This window comes from Lagenorhynchus albirostris, chromosome 11, assembly GCF_949774975.1.
Source record: "Lagenorhynchus albirostris chromosome 11, mLagAlb1.1, whole genome shotgun sequence".
NCBI lineage: Eukaryota > Metazoa > Chordata > Mammalia > Artiodactyla > Delphinidae > Lagenorhynchus > Lagenorhynchus albirostris.
The window spans coordinates 63405243-63426766 of record NC_083105.1 but is presented as its reverse complement, the minus strand read 5'-3'; the positions used below and the strand labels follow the sequence as shown (position 1 = coordinate 63426766).

Genomic DNA, 21524 nt, shown 5'->3' with positions numbered 1-21524 from the left:
TGGCCAAATTCCCATCCAACCTTCTTAGGGCTTTGGCAATAAGGAGCTGGGGCATTATATGAGGCCAGGGGAGATATTGTCAGGAGAGATCTCTGCTGGGCTCAGAGCTTGCTCAGAGCTTACCTGTCAGGGTCTGTCAGCTCCACAGCACCTGCAGGACCCAGAGGGGTCTGGACCAATTCGATCCAGTTCAACCCAATTCAACACACTGCTGATCCTCCATATTTCCCTGGAGTAGAGTGATTTTTCTAATCACACTACTTCCCAGTCTCAATATCTCTGTTTGGCTACCTATTGCCAACTATCTAAATTCTGGAAGCCCACCTGGCACTTAGACTCTAGATCACCTGGGAAGTTGTATTTCCCTTTCCTGTTACCACTGGACTGTGTTTGTAGAGAATTTATCACGTGGTCCTGCAGTGGTTTATATTCTTTTATAATGACTAATGTCTTTTTCCATTTTGGGGGTCATGAACTCCTATGATACTTTGATGAAAGCAGGAAAATGTACATAAACACCGATTGTGCATTTTGTGTTCAAACCCATTCATATGCAGACTTCAGCTCCTCAGGGATGGTCCATGGTCATAGCTGTATCCCCTTGGATCTACTAGGTGTAGAGCTGCTGGAGGGATTATCTTGGAGCATCCATTCATTTCTCATTCAGTGAACATCACTGGCAGACAAAACACTGGCTAACTTTGGATGAGGGGCTAAAGGCAATATGGAAATTAAATGACACTGAAATCAAGCCAGCATTTAGCTAATACTGTCAGAGAGGCCATATGCTCTAATGGTTCAGAGCATGGATTCTAGAGTCAGATAACTCGGGCTTGAATCCCATCCCTACCACTTGCCTCAGGCAAGTTTCCTAACTTCTCAGCACCTCTATTTCTGAAAAATGGGGATAATCATAGCATTTACTTCATGGGACGTAAGTAGATTATGCATGTTTCGTACCAAGCACTGTACCAGGTACCTAGAAAGTGCTCAATACCTAATCCCTAAAAAAATGAATAAGACACAGCCTTTGCCCTCCAGAAATGTATAACCTAGCAAGGAAATAAATCAAGTAAACAAATAACTATATTTCAAGACATAATATGACAAGGATAGTAGGAGACATTGTCTCCTTCTCCTCCACCTTTCCTTGCTTCCTCCCTCCCCCAGCTATCGACCTTGCTTAACTGGTAAGGAACCTGGCCATGAAAATCAATGGTAAAATGATAATGTCAGCTCTTGTTTATTAAGCCCTGAGTGTGTGTTCTGAGCACAGTGCCAGATGCCTCACACCACGTGCAACCCTGTAAGGAAGACAATGCTCTCCTCACTTTGCATATGAGGAAAGTGAGGTTCAGAGAGAGGAAGTAACTTGCCCAAAGTCACACAGCTAGAAATTGGGATTCAAACTCAGGTTTGTCTGACTCCGAAGCCCATGCTCTCGAGTAAGATTAAGAAGCCAGAAAACCTATGCGTGGGGCCTAGTTTTGCCACAGGCTTTCCTTGTGGATCCTTCTCTCCTCTGAGCTTCAATGTTCTCATCTACAAAATGTGGCAGTTAGATAATCCGGGCCCATTCTAGTGCTGAGAGAAGTGACATTTCAAGGTTGAGCCATGTTGCTGACTGGCTACTTCTGGAGTAGCCACAATCGAGAAGGTTCTAGAAGGGCCTCCAGCTGAGTCTCACCAGACTGCTTGGCTCTGCATCTGGGTTTGGTTTAAGGAAAGGATGTTCCTCTAGCTCTAGCTATAAACTCCACCCTTTCTGACCTTCCAGCCTTGTTCCCCAGAACCTGCACGAGGCCACAGCTCCAGGGACCACCAACGAGGACCTGTCTCCACATCACACCTTCCTTCAGCCCTGAGGGACAGCCCAGAACTGCTCACTTCTCAGCTTGGGTCCACCACCCCAACCTCTTACCACTGACCATCCATCTCAGCTAAAGCTTTTGTTATGGAGGAGAATCAGAAAGACTCCCATAGACCCTGGTGTGTGACTTCTTTCCTTGAGATGGCATCTGCCCCACCCAGCTCCCCTGCCAGGTGCTCCTGGAACCTACTTTGTGCCCCTTTCCTTTGTCCTTCAATGAGAGTGGAGCAGAGGGAAATGAGAGACTCGATGCCTCCTTTGGTGGCGATGAGGGAGAGAGGTAACCCCTTCTCCATCACCTCGATCCATTCATCCAGGGCTTCCTCTTCCTCCTCACTCTTCCTGTTCCTGATCTCATAGGTCAGACTGTCACCTGGAGAGAGAGTGGGAGATGCAGGCTGAGAATAGTCTGTCCTCTAGGGAGCCCCAAATAGCCCTATAGGATAGGGGTTACACCAGCAGGCTTTGAGGTTGGATTGGTTTAACCTCTTATTAGCTGTATGATGTTGAGCAAGTCACTTATTTCCCTAGCCTTAGTATCCTTGCCAAAAAAGGGTTGGCTATGGATTAAATGAGATAATACAAGTGAAATGATTAACATGAGACCTGCCATGTAGAAAATATGCATAGACATAAAACAGCACTGTTGTACTACAAAGCCAGCAATGCGCCTATCTTGTTATTGCTCTATCCTCACTGCCTAGTCCAATATCTGGACAATTAAATGAATTAACTGCAGTCAACAGCCCTGCTTAGTTCTTGGGGGCAGCTGAAGGACCACTGAACCGAGAGCTCCTCAGGGGCAGGGCAATGTGAGTAGGGGTAGGGCATATCCCTATACCATCTTCCTCCAACACTGCAGCATCCACCATACCTCACACCAGACTGAGGTCTCCTGATCGGATAACTCTGATCTTAACGGGGGTAGCATCTGGCTCCAGGGCTGCATGCAGCTGGTCCACACCCAAATGGCTATACCAGTTGCTTACAGCTGGCACCAGTGCTGTTTGGCTCAGTATCCATTCAGTACTTTGAATATCACCCTTGAGTCCCTCTATAAAATAGCTAGTGTGCTCCACAAAAAACAATTAGAACTAATAAACAAATTCAATAAAGTTACAGGATCCAAAATCAACATATAAAAGTCAGTTGCGGGCTTCCCTGGTGGCGCAGTGGTTGAGAGTCTGCCTGCCGATGCAGGGGACACGGGTTCGTGCCCCGGTCCGGGAAGATCCCACATGCCGCGGAGCGGCTGGGCCCGTGAGCCATGGCCGCTGAGCCTGCGCGTCCGGAGCCTGTGCTCTGCAGCGGGAGAGGCCACAACAGTGAGAGGCCCGCGTACCGTACCGCAACAAAACAAAACAAACAAACAAACAAAAAAAAGTCAGTTGCATTTCTACACACTAACAATTAACTATCCAAAAAAGAAATAAAGAAAACAATCCCATTTACAATAGCATCAAAACAATAAAATACTTAGGAATACATTTAACAAAGGAGGTGAAGGATCTCTACAGTGAAAACCATAAGACATGAATGAAAGAAATTAAAGAAGACACGTGTAAATGGAAAGATAACCCATGTTCATGGATCAGAAGAATTAATATTGTTAAAATGTCTATACTACCCAAAGTCATCCATAGATTCAGTGCAATCCCTATCAAAATCTCAATGGCATTTTCCACAGAACTAGGAAGAACAATCCTGAAATTCATACGGAACCACAAAAGACCCCAAATAGCCAAAGCATTCTTGAGAAAGAAAAACAAGGCTGGAGGCATCACACTACCTGATTTTAAGCTATATTACAAAGCTATAGTAAACAAAACACTATGGCACGGGCATATAAACAGACACATAGATAAATGGGCCAGAATCAAGAGCTCAGAAATAAACCCATGCATATACGGTCAGCTAATATTTGACAAGGGACCCAAGAACACTCAATGGGGAAAGGCTAATCTCTTCAATAAGTGGTGCTGGTAAACGTGTACATTTACATGCAAAAAAATGAAATTGGGGCTTCCCTGGTGGCACAGTGGTTGAGAGTCCGCCTGCCGATGCAGGGGACACGGGTTCGTGCCCCGGTCCAGGTCCAGGTCCAGGAAGATCCCACATGCCGCAGAGTGGCTAGGCCCGTGAGCCATGGCCGCTGAGCCTGTGCTCCGCAACGGGAGAGGCCACGACAGTGAGAGGCCCGCGTACTGCAAAAAAAAAAACAAAAAAACCCCCACAAAATTGGACTCCTATCTTATACCACTCACAAAAATTAACTCTAAATTAATTAAAAACTTAAATACAAGCCCAGAAACCATAAAACTCCTAAAAGAAAACATAGGGGAAAAGCTTCTTGATATTGGTCTTGGCAATGATTTTTTTTGGGTATGACATCAAAAGCAAAGGCAACAAAAGCAAAAATAAATAAGTGGAACTACATCAAATTTAAAAGTTTCTGCACAGTAAAAGAAATGATTATCAAAAAAAAAAAAAGAAATGATTATCAAAGTGAAAAGCCTCAACCTACAGAACGGGAGAAAGTACATGCAAACCATGTATTTAATAAGGAGTTAATATCCAAAATCTATAAGGAACTCACACAACTTAATAGCAAAAAAACAAATAATCCGATTAAAAGATGGGCAAAGGATATGAATAGACATTTTTCTAAAGAAGATATACAAATGGCCAACAGGTATATGAAAAGGTGTTCAACATCACTAATTATCAGGGAAATGCAAATCAAAGCCACAACGAGATAGTACCTCAGACCTGTTAGGATGGCTATTATGTATAAAAGACGAGATAACAAGCAATGGTGAGGACCTGAAGAAAAGGGGACCCTTGTGCACTGTTGGTGGGAATGTAAATTGGTATAACCATTTTGGAAACCAGTATGGAGGTTCCTAAAAAAAATTAAAAATAGAATTACCATATAGTCCAGCAATCCCACTTCTGGGTATATATCCATAGGAAACAAAATCACTGTCTCCAAGAGATTTCTGCATGCCCATGTTCACTGAAGCATAATTTACAACAGCCAAGACATGGAAAAAACCTAAGTGTCAGTCAGTGGATGAATGGATAGAGAAAATGTAGTATATATAATGAAATACAGATAGTCCCCCACTTATGATGGTTCAACTTATGATTTATTGACTTTACAATGAGGCGAAAGTGACACACATTCACTAGAAGTCATGCTTTGAATTTTGATCTTTTCCCATGCTAGTGAAATATGGTACAATACTCTCTCATGATGCTAGGCTGTAACAGCAAGCTACAGCTCTAAGTGGCCACAAAATCACAGGGGTAAACAACAGATACACTTACAACCATCTGTATGCATACAGCCATTCTGTTTTTCACTTTCAGTATAGTCTTCAATAAGTTACATGAGATATTAAACACTTTATTATAAAATAGGCTTTGTGTTAGATGATCTTGCCCAACTGTAGGCTAATGCAAGTGTTCTGAACACATTTAAGGTAGGCTAGGCTAAACTGTGATGTTTGGTAGGTTAGGTGTATTAAACACATTTTCAATTTATGGTATTTTCAACTTATGATAGGGTTATTGGGACATAACCCCATCATAAGCTAAGGAAGATCTATATTATTAAGTCATAAAACAGAAGGAAATCCTGCCATTTGCAACAACATGAATGGACCCTGAGGGTATCACACTAAGTGAAATAAGTCAGACAGAGAAAGAAAGACAAATACTGTACGATCTCACTTATATGTGGAATCTAAAAAAAGTTGAACTCACAGAAACAGAGAGTAAATTGGTGGTTATCAGAGGCTGGGAGGTGAGAGAAATGGGGAGATGTTGGTCAAAGGGTACAAACTTTCAATTATAAGATGAATAAGTTCTGGATATCTAATGTACAGCATGGTGACTACAGTTAATAATACTGTATTGTATACAGGCATACCGCATTTTATTGCACTTTGCTTTACTGTTGTTTGCAAATACTGCATTTTTTAAAAATTGAAAGTTTGTGCAAACCCTGCATTGTCAGATGATGGTTAGCACTTTTTAGCAATAAAGTATATTTAATGTTCATTGTTTTCTTAGACATAATGCTATTGCACACGTAATAGACTACAGTATAAACATAACTTTTACAGGTACTGGGAAGCCAAAACATTCACATGATTCACTTTATTATGATATCCACTTTATTGTGGTGGTCTAGAACTGAACCTGCAATATCCAAGGTATGCCTATATTTGAAATTCGCTAAGAGAGTAGATCTTAAATATTCTCACCACACACACAACAAAGGATGACTATGTGAGGTGACATGTTATTGTGATAATCATTTCATTATATACATATATATGTTTATATATAAAATAATCACATGTACACTTTAAATTTACAATGTTGTTTGTCAGTTATATCTCAATAAAGCTGGAAAAATAAAACAGCTAGTGTGAGTTTGCACTTAGGTTCTATCTTACTAAAAAATGAGATGTAATAATGAACCCAGGACTTAGGCTTCATCACATATGCACCTAATATCACAATCTATTATGTTTTGGACAATGACATGCTTGCCTCTCTAGGGAATAGAGGTGATATGCTACGACATGAGTGGGACAACGTTTCACTGGAGAGGCGCTGCGATGTGTCTTTTGCGCCCTCTGCACCCACCACCCTGCACTCCCCTCCCAGCAAATGCTGACCTAGGGTAGGGGAAAGGAGGAGGCTGAGTGAGCTGGCACCAGCATCTTGGGGGGGAAGGCACCCACCCTCAGGACTGCACCCAGCCTGCAAACTCACCCCAGTCACCTAGCCAGTGGAGAATTTCATACAAGTGCTTCTCTTTAGTCTTAGCATCGTTGGAGAATGAGGTAATTTTCTCCAGCAAGATGAATCTGTTCTCGCCCTTTTGCTCTGTCTGGTGAGATTTTGCCTATTTTTTTGAAATCATATCCTAATTCTTCCTGGAAGCGGCTGATGACACAGTTGACATTGTCCAAGATGTCTGAGAGCTGGGAAGAAATATCCTATATGGGAGGCAGCAGACTGTAGTGTTTTGGGGTGTGAACTCTGGTACCAGATGCCATGTCCTAGTAGTGTGATCTTAGACAAGTCAGTTAATTTCTTGGGGCCTCAGTTTTCTTATTTGTAAAGTGTAGATAATTATAGTACCTGTGTCACAGGGTTTTTGTAAAGATTAAATGAACCAGTATTTGTAAAGCACTTAGGACAGCGCCTGGCACATAAAATAAGTGTTAGCTCTAATTACTGTCATTTTGATTATTAAGACCAGCTCAGGGAGAGAATACTAAAAATCCACAGCAAACATTTCTTCAGAATTTCAGAATTTGCTGGGGACTTCTGGACATCTCTCCTCACAAGGATCCAGAGGCAACGAACTAGAAAAATGAGGCCCCAAGAAACCCTCAGGATCGGAGGCTCCCGTTAAAAAAATGCACCAGAGGCTCACGTGCAGGGTGATTTGAATCTTTGGCCATTTCCCTGTGAGTTTCTAGGGCTCAGCTTGGGGCAGTCTGACAGGTTGCCAAGAACAGACCCCAATCAGGAACTCTGGGCCCTTCCTCCTGCCCTGGTAGGACCCACCACGATGTGTCTCAGGGCCAACCTAGGGCTTCCCTGTGGGCTGTCTGCTTCCTGTGCCCATCCCTGCCTCGGGGGCAGTTTGATTCCAGCTCACCCTCCACTGAACTGTCCACAAACCCAGCTTGCTGAGGATCCCAGGACCCCTGAGGGCCCAGAGCTGGAATCTTACCCAAATCTGGGCTCAGTCCCTAGCCTCCACATCAGACCCCAACAGAAGGATGACACCCTCATCTCAAGGGGTTACCTCCTGAGCCCGAGTTAGTTGGGCAGCCTCAATTCTTGAGATGATGGCTTTCACCGACACAGGGGTCACCAACAGTAGGGGCTCGTCTTTCTCCATTTGGGATCACTCTGTCAGTCACAAAGATGTCCGGTGTCTCTGGTACAGGGGCCTGGACACACGATGTTGGCTGCTTGGGGGTTAAGGACTCCAGGGCAGCTTCTGAGTACCCTCTTCCTAGCCACAGCTCCCTGTAACTGCCAGACATCACGTTCCAACTGACCTTCTTTTCTCCAGTGACATCATGAGGTTGATTGGAAGAATGACTCCCTGTCATCTATCTGCTTGATTATCTAGCTTTTTAATCCATCATCTAATATATATTAACTTGACCCGTTGCTTTTTAAAAATCATTAAGTGTTATGCTCCCAAACTAAATATTAACAGCTAAAAGTAGGAAACAGCAATTAGAAAAAGTTCTTTTCCCAAAGAACTTTTAATTAAAAAAAAATTACAGCCAATCAATAACTAATGGGAATATATTTCAATTTGCACCAGGGGTCAGGGCTTAACCAACACTGTCACTGAAGGTAACCATCAGTGCCAGAGGCCTTTCTAAAACAAATGATTAAAATGGACATCACTGTATGCCCAGGACTAGAACTTTGCCTGGTATATAGTAGGCACTTAATAAACATTTGTTGAATTAATGAATCTGTAAGTAAAAATACATATATGTGCAAATTATTCTTCCATGTTACTGAAACATTTAACAGATAAGGAATTAAACATTGTAACTTCAGTTCTTAGCAGTGCCATAGCCACTTAACAACTTGTCACCTGACACCCACCTGTCTTTTACATACTATCATTCATTCACTTATTCAAAGTTAATTCTTTCATTGCCTCACTTACTCAATGAACACTTACTGGTAACGTTCTATGTTCCAGGCATGGGGCTAGACGCTAGAAATACAAAAAACAGTGAGACCTAGTTCTGTCTTTGAGGCAGTCACACCCTGGTTTATGGATACCTGTCTATCTATACATCTGGCACTGGATGGTCCTTTAATCCCTTATGATTTCAGAGCATGTTGTAGGTTACAAATAACTTATTTATTCTTACAAACATGTAGAGCCAGCTGAGGCTCAGAGTTATGAGACTTATCTAAAGTTACAGAGCTGGGAAGTACAGACTCAGGACTTCAACCTGCTTTTCTGATTCCCAATCTGAGGTCCTTTCCCCTTTTCTACCTTTCTCTCCCTCCCCACTTCTTCTTTCTTTTACATATAATCATACTGATAATTAGATCACAAATAGGTACTTCCCTGGTGGTCCAGTGGTTAAATCTGCCTTCCAATGCAGGGAATGTGGGTTCAATCCCTGGGCAGGGAACTAAGATGCCACAAGCCTAAATTAGGGTAGTCACCAAGGAGAAGACACATAAAATGTAGACTGGGGGCTTCCCTGGTGGCGCAGTGGTTGAGAGTCTGCCTGCCAATGCAGGGGACACGGGTCTGTGCCCCGGTCCAGGAAGATCCCACATGCCACGGAGCAGCTAGGTCCGTGAGCCACGGCTGCTGAGCCTGCGCGTCCGGAGCCTGTGCTCCACAACGGGAGAGGCCACAACAGTGAGAGGCCTGCGTACCACAAAAAAAAAAAAAAAAAAAAGAATGAACTACTGATACATGCAACAACATGGATAATCTCAAAAGCTTTATACCAAGTGAAAGAAGGCAGGCACAAACTACCACACTGTATGACTCCATTCATATGAAATTCTAGAGATGCAAAACTATAGTGACAGAAAGCAGATCAGTAGGTGACAGGAGCCAGATGAGGGAGAAGCGGCTGACTGCAAAAGGGAACAAAGAACGTTTCTGAGGGGAGGAAATGTTTTATGTCATGATTATGGTGGTGTTTACATGACTGTACCATTTGTGAAAATTCACTGTACCCTACACTTAAAATTGGTGAATTTTATTATGTGTAAACTATACCTCAATAAAGCTGATTTTTAAAAATGCAATGTTTTATAATGCCCAAGACTGTGGCGGGATTGTGGGCAGACAGTGCAAGGGGCTGGAAGTTAGGAGGGTATAAGGAAATAACTCTTTCTTTTTTCTCAGGTGGCAAGTCTTCTCTTTTTTCCTTCCCTTAACCCTTGGGGCTGGGATGCTCCCTCCTCCAAGCCCCTCTCCCATGCAGTTCAGGCCAGTAGCAGCTCCTTCACCACAGTTCAAGGGTCACACTAGTTGATCACTAGCCCAGAAGAGATGCTTCTAAACCTTTTTTAAAAAAGCAGCTAACCCCCTTTTGCAAGCAAAGCCTTCTGTAGAACCTCACTATCTAAAACAGATAAAAGCAATGTCTTATTAGAATACATTTGTAAGTTCAACTTCATGATATCTCTGTATTATAAAATCATTCGATATCAACAAGCTTGTTCTGACAAACCCAAAAATTTTATACGTAGGACATTTGAGTGTATATATTTTTAAACTACTGTTTTAAAAATATTTAAAATATATTTAAAGTTTCTGGGTAAAAATGGTAGATTGAACACACGTATCTAATTTTGTTCTACTAAAAATATACTAAAACTATAGCAAAGGGATTTTTTTAAGGCATAAGTGCACAAAGACAGGGAAACAGGAGAGGAGACAAGCAAAATACTTTAGGAAGCTGTTAAGCATATGGATGAGTGGTTGCTGATAGACTAGAGAAGGATGAATCCTAAGGCAGAAGTGGGGCAACCATATGGCAAATGGAATTAGTTGTGCCAGATTGCTGACCACCCCAAGAAGGAAGTCCTAAAGATGTGACATCAGAGGTTCCCTGCAGTGAAGCTCTTGGAGACAAGCCCCACCCATGTACCTCAACCCACAGAGCACAAATGCTTCTCACTGGGATTTTGGTAACCCATCCTTAAATGTGAGCAGACAACCAGGGATTATAGGACCTTCAAGCAAAGAATCTAACATGAAAGAGATCAAAACCACAGAAAAAGAAATTTGGAGAAAACAGTGATTATGCAAGAGAAGAAAACTTAAACCATCATTAGTAGTGTCAGAGATAAGCTATTGCAACATTGAAACAAAATAATATGCTATAAAAAGGAATAGCTGGAGAACAAAAATAAAGTGAGAGTAATAAAAGTCTTTAAAATATTGAAAAACTCAGTAGAAGAATAGGAAGATTTGAGGAAATCTCCCAAAGACAAAGTAAAAAAGATGAAAAGTAGGAGAGAAAAACAAGAAATGAGAAGGACCAGTCCAGCAGATCCATCATCTGAATTATAGGAGTTCCAAAAAAGAAATAAGAAAGAAAATGGAAGTGAAGAAATCACTAGTGGGATGATTCAAGATTATTTCCCAGAAGTTAGGGGCACTGAGTGCCCAGCACTACAAATAGCTTCTCTAAGACATATCACTGCCATTTTAGAACACTGGAGACAAGGAGAGGTTCAGAGAGGGGGTAGAGCCCTTGCTCCACAACAAGAGAAGCCACTGCAACGAAGAGTAGCCCCCGCTCGCCACAACTAGAGAAAGCCCACGCACAGCAACGATGACCCAACACAGCCAAAAATAAAAATAAATTAATTAATTAAAAAAAACTGTAAAAATAAAATGTGACTGATAAAAGTTTATGGAACCTCTGAACCACTTCTGCTGTGCCTAGAGGTCTCAATAATAATGTTTGAAAACAACAGGACTAGGCCCTCATTTGAGGCCATCTAGGTATTACAATGAAAACCAGATGAAGTTTTGGAATTCCCTGGTGGTCCAGCGGTTAGGACTCCACCCTTCCACTACAGGGGGCATGGGTTCCATCCCTGGTTGGGGAGCTAAGATCCCCCCACGTCACAGGGCGCTGTCAAAAACAAAAACAAAACACCCACATGAAGTTTCTCTCTACGTCGGCCCCAAGAATGACTCTCTCTTCCTTTCCTCCCATTTGTCACCTTTAATTTAGGACTTCTACTTCGTATTGGTTGCTTTCCTACCACTCCCCTGCTAGACTCTAAGCGCCTTGGAATTGGACCCAGGTGAGACTTCTTTGTATCTTCAGGACCTAGCACAGTACCAAGCACGGAGCACAGGCTCGATTAAGTGTTAATAAATAAAGGAAAAAAGAAAAACCTTTACCCGGGCCTTGGACAGAAGGTGCTCGACCTTTCTGCACCCGTATGCCTGGAGCTCTGTAAGTTACTAGCCCTGAGACGTTCAGCAGTCATTAAATAGCTTTAGGCTATAATTCCCTTACCTGTACAACATAACATTTATCTCACATCTTTATTCCTAAAATAAATTGGGCCCCTCGCCTCACGATTTCACCACTTGGTGGGAGCCAAATCTCAAAAGAAGTAACTTTGGGGTCACGTAAGAAGCCCGTGTACGCCGCACAAGGGCAGGAGTTTCCCGGGATCTGTCTGCTTTTTTTCCCCACTGCTATTTGCCCAGTGCCTGGAACACTTCCTGGCACATAACAGGTGCTCAGTAGTTGTTGAATGAGTGAATTAAAGTGCTAAAAATACGCATCGAACCAAAAAAACGCTCTGTGAAGCTACATTCGGAATGAATACTTGGGTCCAGCCTCTGGTCCTGGGAGCGAGCGCGTGGGATCCAGCCGCTCCGCGCGCCCTTGCAGTCGAGCCGCGAAGGCGGAGAAGCGGCGGGCCGAGGTCTGGAGGCGGCCGGCGGGAAGCGTGGGAAGGGCGGGAAGGCAGGAGAGTCGCGGGCGCGCGCTGAAGGGTCGGCACCCAAACTCAGGCCGCGAACCGCAGCCTGGCGTCGGCCCTCCGGCCGTCACTCAGAGCGCGGAGCGGGCGTGCCCCGCGTCCCGCCCCCCGGTAGGCGGACCCCGGACCAGCAGGCGCAGGGGCGGGGCCTTGCTCTCCGCGCCGGGGGTGGGGCCGGGCCGGGGCTCTCTGGGCCGGTGGAGGACCCGGCTGGTCGGCGGGAGCGACCGGAGCCCCGGCCACCAGGGCGTGCGACCGGCCACCAGGGCGTGCGACCCCCCACTGGCCCCGCCTTCCCGGCTGCGGCCGGCCAATCAGAGCGGCTTTTACTGGTGGGTGGGCCGAGCCGGCCCAGCTGCTCGGAGGCTCTGGCATGGTAACGTCCCCGCGCGGGTGTGGAGGGTCCTGGGTCGGTCCCACAGCGCCCCCGGCGGCCCGGGCCTGGGCCGGGGGGGCGGGGAGGCCGCCGGGGGTACCCGGGACCCCGGGGCAGAGCTAGGGGAATGAGGGGTTAGGGAGAGAAGCCAGGGAGGGGGGAGGGGGCGGGGATTTGGGGGAGAAGGGGCGGGGGAGGCCATGATGGAGGATGGCGGAGGGTGGGGGTGTTGAGGGGAACTAGGATTGCGGGACTGGGTGAGGAGGAGCAAGGGATGAAGCGAAGAGTGCGTTCGTGGAGAAAGGTCGAGAAAGAAGAGGGGGCGAGAGATGTGGGAACCGGTGGACTAGGGGAAAGCTGGGGGCCACAGTTTCCCCCCTGGGATATTTGTCGTGCGACATGCCCCTTACCCAGACTCAGTGCTTGAACCCTTTGGAAGCCCTGGGTGCCCCATAAGACCTCTTGGAGACCCCCTCCTTCATTTCCCCGCATTGTCTCCTGAGGTGAGGAGGGGGCATTGTTTCCTGAGGAAAGAGAGGCTTCCGGCCCCCACGCAGTGCTGGACAGTCCAAGAAATGGGAGAGCAGAGGCTCCTTGGTCCCAATCCTGGCTCTGCCGTCAACAAACTCTGTAACAACTCTGTGTGACCTTGGGCAAGTCACTACCTTGCTTTGGGCCTCAGATTTCCTATCGATTAAAAAAAAAAAAAGGAAGATGCATGGGAATGACATCCTAGATCTCTTTCTGCTCCAAAACGGGGGGGTTCTTGAGAGAGTTCAGGAGAATGGGTTCTAGGACGTCGGGAAGCAAAAGAAAGACGAAGATGGAGGCTAGGCCTTCAGCTGGGGCTGCAGAAAATCCCCAGGGATGTGGGGGGATGGTAGGCACAAAGCAAGGATGGGGCAGGCTAGCCAGCGCCTCTGGAATCCTGTTGGAGGGATGGGAGAACTCTAAGTAGAGGAGGGGTTGAGACCTAACCCAAGAAAGATGAAGACCAGAAGTAACATTCTGTTCATCAGAAGGAGAGTGATGAGATGGCAGGATCAGAGAGAAGCAACGGAAGGTATTTTCTAGTATCTTTGGGGAGCAGGAGGAATAATGAGGCTGGTACAGGGGAGTGGGGACTAGAATGGTTTCGAAAACAGGGAGGGAGAGGCTGGTGCTGTTTGGGGCAGCTGAAGAAGGGCAGCAGGTAGATAATTAGAGCACAGGGTAATCAGCTGGTCTCTCAGTCTCCATGATACTTTTCTTTTTGATGATGGCTACCTCCTTCTGAGAGGTGTGCCTCCCAGCCTTCATTTTCCAGCACAAATCCCTTCAGGGAGTGAGCTAGACCTGGCCAACCTTGGGATCCCCTGGCTGTCTGAGGATTTCAGGATTGTGTGAGGATTGGGGTAAAAAAGAAAAGAGGGGAATGAATTTGAATGTGAGAAATACCTGTGGCACTATTGTCTTTGCTGGGAGGCCGCTTTGGGGTCAGACTGCTTGGATTCCAAACTTGCCTCTGCCATTTAATCTCTTGGAACCTTGGTCAAGTCACTTGATCTCTCCGAACCTCAGTTTCTTTATCTGTAAAATGGGGATAATAACCTCTAATATAATTGCAAGGATTAAACGAGTGTTTGGCATGGTATCTGGCTCATAATAAGCGCTCAGTAAATGTTATTTTTCCCTCTTTCCATTCTCTTCCTTCTGTCTCTCCAGTCTTCTCCTTTTCTCGTTTTGTTCTTCTGAATCTTCAGTTCTGAGATGCCCCTCAGATGTGGGGGCTGAGAAAAACTGATTGTATCTGTCGGGGCCAAGGGTGGTGGGGTGTTGGGGGAAATCCTCCAACTGGCCCAGGTGAACACATGATGATCAGATGATCAGTTATCTCTTCACTGTCTGTCCCCAGCCTACAAATGTGTTTTTGTTCCAGGGAAGACACATGATCTGCTTCTCTTTCAGCCCCCTTTCCTATATCCCTCTCTCATACAAGTTACGTCTTCAGATTCTCACACAGAAGTATAATAAGACCTGAAGTTGCATAGGCACTGCAGCAAGTGAGATAGGGGCAGGGGTGTTTCAGGAAAGAAAGGCTACACGTCACACAGGGGAGGCTCAGGGAAGGGAGGGCTTTGGAAGTTCCATAGTAATTTATGTTCATTCCATTGCTGTGTCCTCTCTGGGGAACTGTCCAAAACAGGCTAGTGTCTGGATTCTGGCCAGGGGTCTCCATTCCAAGTTAAAGATGGTCATATACAGTAAGTTTTTAAAATTGTTTAGGTTTTCCCGTGCCAGTATTTGGTTCTAGTTCACTTTCCCCAGCCACACAGACCTCTGCCAAACTGCCTGTCTCTCACATCACGGTCAGCTTTTACCCAGAGAATTTATACAAATGTACCTGGGTACATGTGCACACACATACACATTTGTCTGTTTTAGGATATTCCAGTATGCAAAAATAAGTTAAGGGGTGAGTCTGCATCTTATCACAGCACTTTGTGTGCAGGGCCCTGACTAGACACTTCAGAGGAGGCTTAAAAGGAGAAAACGCAATCCCTAAATGTAGGGAAATCCCCACCTGAGTAGGGAGACAGGCAGTCCCATGTGAAACACCCAGCAAGCATCCACAGAGTAACATGTCACTCTGTGCAAAGTAGTGCAGCATTTATCCTGAGGTAGGAGTGTATGTATGTGTGGAGGATAGTCATAAAGGTAACCTGAAGGAGGTGACTATTGGATCATCTTGAACAAAATAAGAGACAAAGAATAAAAGAAACACATGGAGTAATCTAACAGTTTGTGCAAAGAGGAGGAGGGGAGCCATTGAGTCAGGGTGAGCCAAGAGGAGTGTGGGATGGGTCTTGTTTAAAGGCTTTGAATGAGATGAGATGAGAGATTCTGTAGGGTGGGCAATAGGGACCCACCACTGGTTTTCAAGCAAGAAAATGTTGGAACCTTCCCAGTTTAACCACATGGGTCTCAGGGGATATGCTAGAGTGAGGAAAACAGAACTGCTTCCTGTGGTAAGGACTGTGCTTTTAAGGGAGTAGGGCTAGAGGGCAGATTGGATCCAGCCCTGGGACCAATTAGTCCCCCTTAGTTTTTTATCTGAAAAATGAGGACTGCCTAGGGTGGTTGCCAGCATCCTCTCCAGCTCTGACATTCTGTGTTCCCTGAATAACTGCTAGACCTTAAGATGGCTTTGTTTTGTGGGATTTGCCAAGACCATTCAGTCAGTAAGTCAAGAAATAATAGCACATACTGTGTGCCAATAGGGGGTGGTGAGGAAAATACAATGGGCATAGGATATTGGAGTAAGCAAAAACAGTCCCTGCCCCTTAGAGTTTTCAGCCTAGTGGAGGTGCCAGATATTTCATTGATTCTAAGACTCACATTTTAACATTTTTGAAGTCAAGATGCATCTTAAAATCAGTGGAGTATCATAATTTAATTGGCAGCATTTGTTTTTTATTAGTGCCACGTAAAATAAGAATACAATCAGAATTGTACAAATAACTGTAAAATTCCAGTGGATAATTGCTGAAGGGGGAGGTAACATGGTGTCTGAGTGTGTAAAAGAGGGCTCTGACTAGTCCGCTGGGTTGGAGAAAGGCATTCCTGAAGAAATGATGACTGCCAGATGTGAAGGATATGTAGGCGAGTTGTGTGGGCTTGGAAGGAAGATTGCCCCAGGCAGAGGTGGATGTCTGAGGTGGGAGGATTGAGAGAAGGAGCTTAGCATGGGTGAAGTAGGCAAGGCAGTTGGGAAGCAAACGTGCCACAGCCTCCCAGACCCATTAAAGAGTTTTAAGCAGGTGAGTAACATGCGTGGCCTGAGGTTGGAGTGGGTGTCGGGAGACCAGTCAAGAGGCCACTGAGGTAGGTCAGATGAAAAAAGAGGGGTGGTAGGGGTGGAGGAGGAAACGGAGAGAAATAGATGGATTCAAGAAATCTTTAGGAGGTAAAATTAACAGGACTCATTGATGTATTGACAAAAAAGAAGGAGGTGTGGTGAGTGACTCACAGATTTCTATCTTGGGCAACTGTGTGAATGGTGGCACCAGTCTCTGAGATGGGCGACCCTGGAGCCTGGGAGGACCCAAAGATGGTTACGTAGCGTCTGGGAGGTTAGAGAGGATCCTGAGGCAGCTTGGGTGGGAAAGTGTGGCACAGAGAATTGGATTTCCTCCCATGTTGATTGGTTTCTGACTTCCACGCGGAAGAAAGTTTCAGGGGGCAGGAGCAGGTCTGAATACAGGGCTTAGAATGTGTGATCCCTGAGAAAAGGTGATCCATGTTGGAGTAGTTTGACTTACCCTTCCTTCTCTTCTTAGGACAAGATGGGTGGGAAGAGAGGAAGTACAGATATTGCTAAAAGAGAGATTAGAGCATTTTTAGATGCTGAGCCTTCATACCATAGGGATAATTGGGAAAGTAGGGAAATTGGGCAGCAGTGAGCCAGCTCCCACCTTTCTGTGGAACTCCTCCCTACCACCCCCCACCTTCCAAGCAAAGAGGAGGAAGGGCAGAGCCTTTTAGCTGCATCTCTGTGCCCTAGTTTACTTTAAAAATTTTTTTGAAAGGGTAAATATAGTCATATTCAAAGTTACAAAAGGGCAAACAGAATTCTCCTTTCTACCTGTCCCCATTCTCATTTCTTGTGTGTCATCTTTTGTCTCCAATTTTTATACAAGTAATAAAACTTTGCTGCACTTTGCTTCCCCCCCCCACTTGTTTATGTATCTTAGAGATTATTCCCTATCAAGACAATGAGCCTCTTCATTCTTTTATATGACTGCATAGTATTCCATTTTATGTTTGTGTAAAAGTCCATAGTTCCTTGCTGATATTTAGGCTATTATAGTCTTTTGGTTTTATAAATAATGCTGATATGAAAACCTTGTACACAGATGTAGGGCTATATCTATAGGATGAATTTTTAGAATCGGAAGGTTCTATATAAAGAGGATTTGTTCCTTCATTTGTTCGTTCATTCACTTAATATTTGTTGAGTACCCATTATGTGCCAGACACTGCGGCAGATACCAGGAATCCAGCTTTCAACAAGTCAGATACGATCTCTGCCCTCATGGAATGTTATTATTCTCTGGTAAGGGGAAACATATCCAAGCAAACATAATAATTACGAAACTGTATATGTAAGGAAACTAAAAAGGGGATCACAATAAATTGGAAGTGCTTTAACTAGAGTCAGGAAGGCTTTTTAGAGCAAGAGATAATTACTCTGAGAACTAAGTGGAGTGATGTGGCTAGCCATTAGGTGTAGGATAGGGAGACCCAGGCTGTTCAAAGCCTCATGCACTGGGACATGAATTCAGAATCTGTAGGGGAGGTGATGGTCACTGGGTGCGGGGACTGGGGAATAAAGCTAAAGAGAAGAGGGAGGGAATGGGAATGGAAGATGTCAGAGTGAGTGAGTGACTAAAGATGAGTCCAATTAGGGGAGGGGGCTGGTAGTAAAGAGAGGAGAGTTAGGGAAACTAGTACTTAGGAAGGACTAGTGACTATGTTTAGAGACCTTTGGATTGAGTCTCTGTACTGGGTGAATTCAGGCAGGCGAACAGGAAAAGAGGCCACTTCCTCCCTGAGTACTTTGGGGATGAGAGACCTCTGTTTGCCTGGTTTAAGGGAAGCACAGCCTTGCCCACAGGCAGGAGGGTGGGTGAAAAGCCTTGGGAAGAGCCCATCTGTGCCTGTAGTAGAGCCTCCTCCATCTTTTCTTGGCTTTGGCAAAGTGGAAACTTCCAAAATAAAGATGACATTGAAGGAGCTCAGCCAGCTGGCTCTGAGCTAGCAGAAGAGAGAGCAGAGCTACCCAGGGCTCAGAGCTGGGGGCGGGCAGGAAAATGGGCTTGGAGACCCTTCCTCTGAACTTTTGTTCCTTTTTCATCCTCACCCCTCTGCTTCCCTTCTGCAAAAGCCCATCTCTTTGCCCATCCTGGGTCCTATGACTTTTCTCTCCCTCAACAGTCGGTTCCCGATTCTGGTCCCCGGCCCCCAGCAGCGCCTGCCCCCTTCCCACCGGGGCCCCCCATGATGCCACCACCCTTCGTAAGTTTTATGTCTTTCCCTGGGCTTGGCTTTTCCAGCCTGCACCCCCAACTTCTTAGTCCCTAGCACTGCTGCATCGCCAGTATGGTTTTTGTGTAATGCCCCCGTCTGTTGCCCTTGGATGAGGGATGGTTTTGTTTGGGCATCGGGGTGGGAGGAGCTGCTTTTAAGCTCTCAGTCCATAAAGTTGACAGTTCTCCCTTTGTCTTTTTGTCCTTGGGACACACAGGGGCTGGGGAAAGGGAAAGGAGAAGTGGATGGGAAAAGACCCCCTTAGTGTGAGGGCAGGGTGGGGCTGTCTTTCTCTTTCACTGCTCCTTGTCTATATTCTTTTTTTTTTTTTTTTTTTGGCCGTGCCTCATGGCTTGCGGGATCTCAGTTTCCTGACCAGGGATTGAACCCGCACCCTCAGCAGTGAAAGTGCCGAGTCCTGACCACTGGATTGTCAGGGAATTCCCCTTGTCTGTATTCTTTATACAAAAAAGTCAGGCTGGAATAGCAACTGGTGGTCATCAAACTGGGGAAAAAGAGGTAGGAGGCAGGGGTCTGGGGGATTTGGGACTGGACACCTGCCTCTGGCCCTGCATCTGAAAGGCCTCTTTGGGGACAGGCATTGAAGCAGTGGAGCCTTCCAGTTGCAGTCTGGTGGCAGTTCCACCTCCCTTTTCCCTCTCCCTTCCCTGCTTCAAGAAGCTTCGTGCTTGCCTGTTATACCCAGAGGGACCCCCTGTTATCAGTCTCAGTGGTGAGGAGGGAGGCGGTTTCATGCCTCTCAAACCGAAACCTTGGAATTGTCTCAGAGCCAGGGTGGAGGGTTGGGGTGGGAGCCGAGTGGCTCTTTCCTGACAGGTGCAAAGCAGTGTCTTCTCTGCTCAGGATCTCTTCCTTTCCTCATTTCCAGATGCCTCCTCCAGGAATCCCCCCACCTTTTCCTCCAATGGGGCTCCCCCCGATGAGTCAGAGACCACCGGCCATCCCCCCTATGCCACCTGGCATCATGCCCCCAATGCTTCCACCAATAGGGGCACCACCACCACTCACACAGGTAATCCTCTCCCCTGTACCAGGGCCTCAGAAAACCCTTGTCATTTTAGCTGCGGGTAGAGGTGAGAGTGGATATCTGGACTTGAGAAGCTGGGGTGGGGAGGGAGGGAACGTGGGGCCAGGCCCAGGTGGATTTGTCTGCTGAATGGCTGGAGGACAGTCTGAGGCTTGGCTAAGAGCCCAGAGCCTGGGGATTGCCTGCGGAGGCGCCCATGTGAGGGTCACAGCCCCGACAGGATCTCTCAGGACCCTTCACAGCCTGTGCTTACCTTCACCTCGGTAGCTGGTTTTTGTCTTCTTTGTATCCATAGATACCAGGAATGGTACCACCCATGATGCCAGGGATGCTGATGCCAGCGGTGCCCGTCACCGCAGCGGTAAGCACTGAGGGGACAGGAAGTAGGTTCTGCCCTGCAGCCCAGTGGGCCTGACTTGGAGCACAGGGACATGGCTTCCATTCTTTCCCTCTTCTTATCACATCCACCGTTGGCCCAGCTGCACTCCCCACACTGAGTCCTCCTCTCCAGTCCAGCCATGTACTCAGCTCTTCTAGTTTCTCACTCTTCCCCAAAGGCACATACATTCTCTCTTTTTACTCCCCCTGCTATGCCCAGCTCCCTTAAGGAAACACACTCATGCCAGACACTGCTTACCCTCACAGAGTTAGCATTGTGGACACTTGAATACAATTTCCTCTTCATCTTCTGTGTCTCTGGAGGAAGCAGCAGTACCTGGGGATCTCTCTGTACCTTCTTGTGCTATTGTTCAGTGTAGTAGAGTCTGGGTACGATGTGGCATTTGGTATTCACTGTGGAAAAGATGTGCCATGGAGGTTTACTCAACAAAATACTCTCACTTGAAAACGAAGAAAGGAGCTGCTGTGCAATTTCCCTCTGGGGTCTTAGAGCCATGGCCCCAGAGGGCAGGGGAAGCCTGTTAGGGAGCAGAGATCCCTGGGAGCAGGATACTTGGATCCTGGCCTGGCCTGCTTCTTCATCCCCCATGGCCTGGGTCTTGGGGGCCACTGGGCTTGGCCCCAACCCTTCCCCCTCCTCTTTCTTCGGCAGACGGCTCCAGGTGCGGACACCGCCAGCTGTGAGTCTTCTGGGGGTCTGTTCCCCCCAGGCTCGGAGGTTGGGGGGGAGAGGGGACCATGGACTAGAGCCCACCCCGGATCATGCCTGTTGGGATGCCAGGGATCCTGGGATGTTGATGGGACCAGGGGATATTTATTGGGGATGGAATAAGGGAGGAATAGATGGGGATCAGACAGGGGTTGGAGCAAGGACTTAATATGTTTCCTTTGGCTTCTTTTCTAGCTGCTGTGGCTGGGACGGGCCCTCCGGTGAGTTCTTTCAGCTCAGGGGTCTCTGGGTAGAAAGGCTGAAAAGGGGTGCTAATCATTAAATTTTGGGGGTGAGGAGAAGAAGCTTTGGGAAAAGGGCCTTGACCACCATTCTGTGTACCCTCCCCTCCCCCAGAGGGCCCTGTGGAGTGAGCATGTGGCCCCTGATGGGCGCATCTACTACTACAATGCTGACGACAAGCAGTCCGTGTGGGAGAAGCCCAGCGTGCTCAAGTCCAAGGCAGAGGTCCTGAGTGGGGCTTTCTGTCCCTTCCTTT

General features: G+C 46.4%; 2 protein-coding genes across 12 annotated transcripts in view; one reads left to right on the top strand and one right to left on the bottom strand.

Annotated features, from left to right (window-relative positions):
* Positions 1 to 12799, bottom strand: part of FAM186B (family with sequence similarity 186 member B) — a 22454-nt gene extending 9655 nt beyond the window's left edge. Inside the window, 3 exon segments of the mRNA XM_060167050.1 lie at positions 2061 to 2243; positions 12254 to 12430; positions 12553 to 12799. Coding sequence (XP_060023033.1) covers positions 2061 to 2243; positions 12254 to 12430; positions 12553 to 12799 — 607 coding nt within the window.
* The window catches only part of PRPF40B (pre-mRNA processing factor 40 homolog B), a 20822-nt gene continuing 11572 nt past the window's right edge, over positions 12275 to 21524 (top strand). For 2 of the 11 annotated variants that reach the window (XM_060166304.1, XM_060166300.1), the window contains exons 1-6: positions 13168 to 13863; positions 18777 to 18857; positions 19759 to 19902; positions 20213 to 20278; positions 21221 to 21246; positions 21383 to 21493. In XM_060166304.1, coding sequence (XP_060022287.1) covers positions 13788 to 13863; positions 18777 to 18857; positions 19759 to 19902; positions 20213 to 20278; positions 21221 to 21246; positions 21383 to 21493 — 504 coding nt within the window. In that variant the 5' untranslated portion in view covers positions 13168 to 13787. Of the gene's footprint in view, positions 12368 to 12685; positions 12801 to 13161; positions 13864 to 13904; positions 17896 to 18776; positions 18858 to 19758; positions 19903 to 20212; positions 20279 to 20968; positions 20997 to 21220; positions 21247 to 21382; positions 21494 to 21524 lie in introns of those variants that run through there. The other 9 variants (XM_060166310.1, XM_060166303.1, XM_060166306.1 and 6 more) reach the window with 9 other exon arrangements.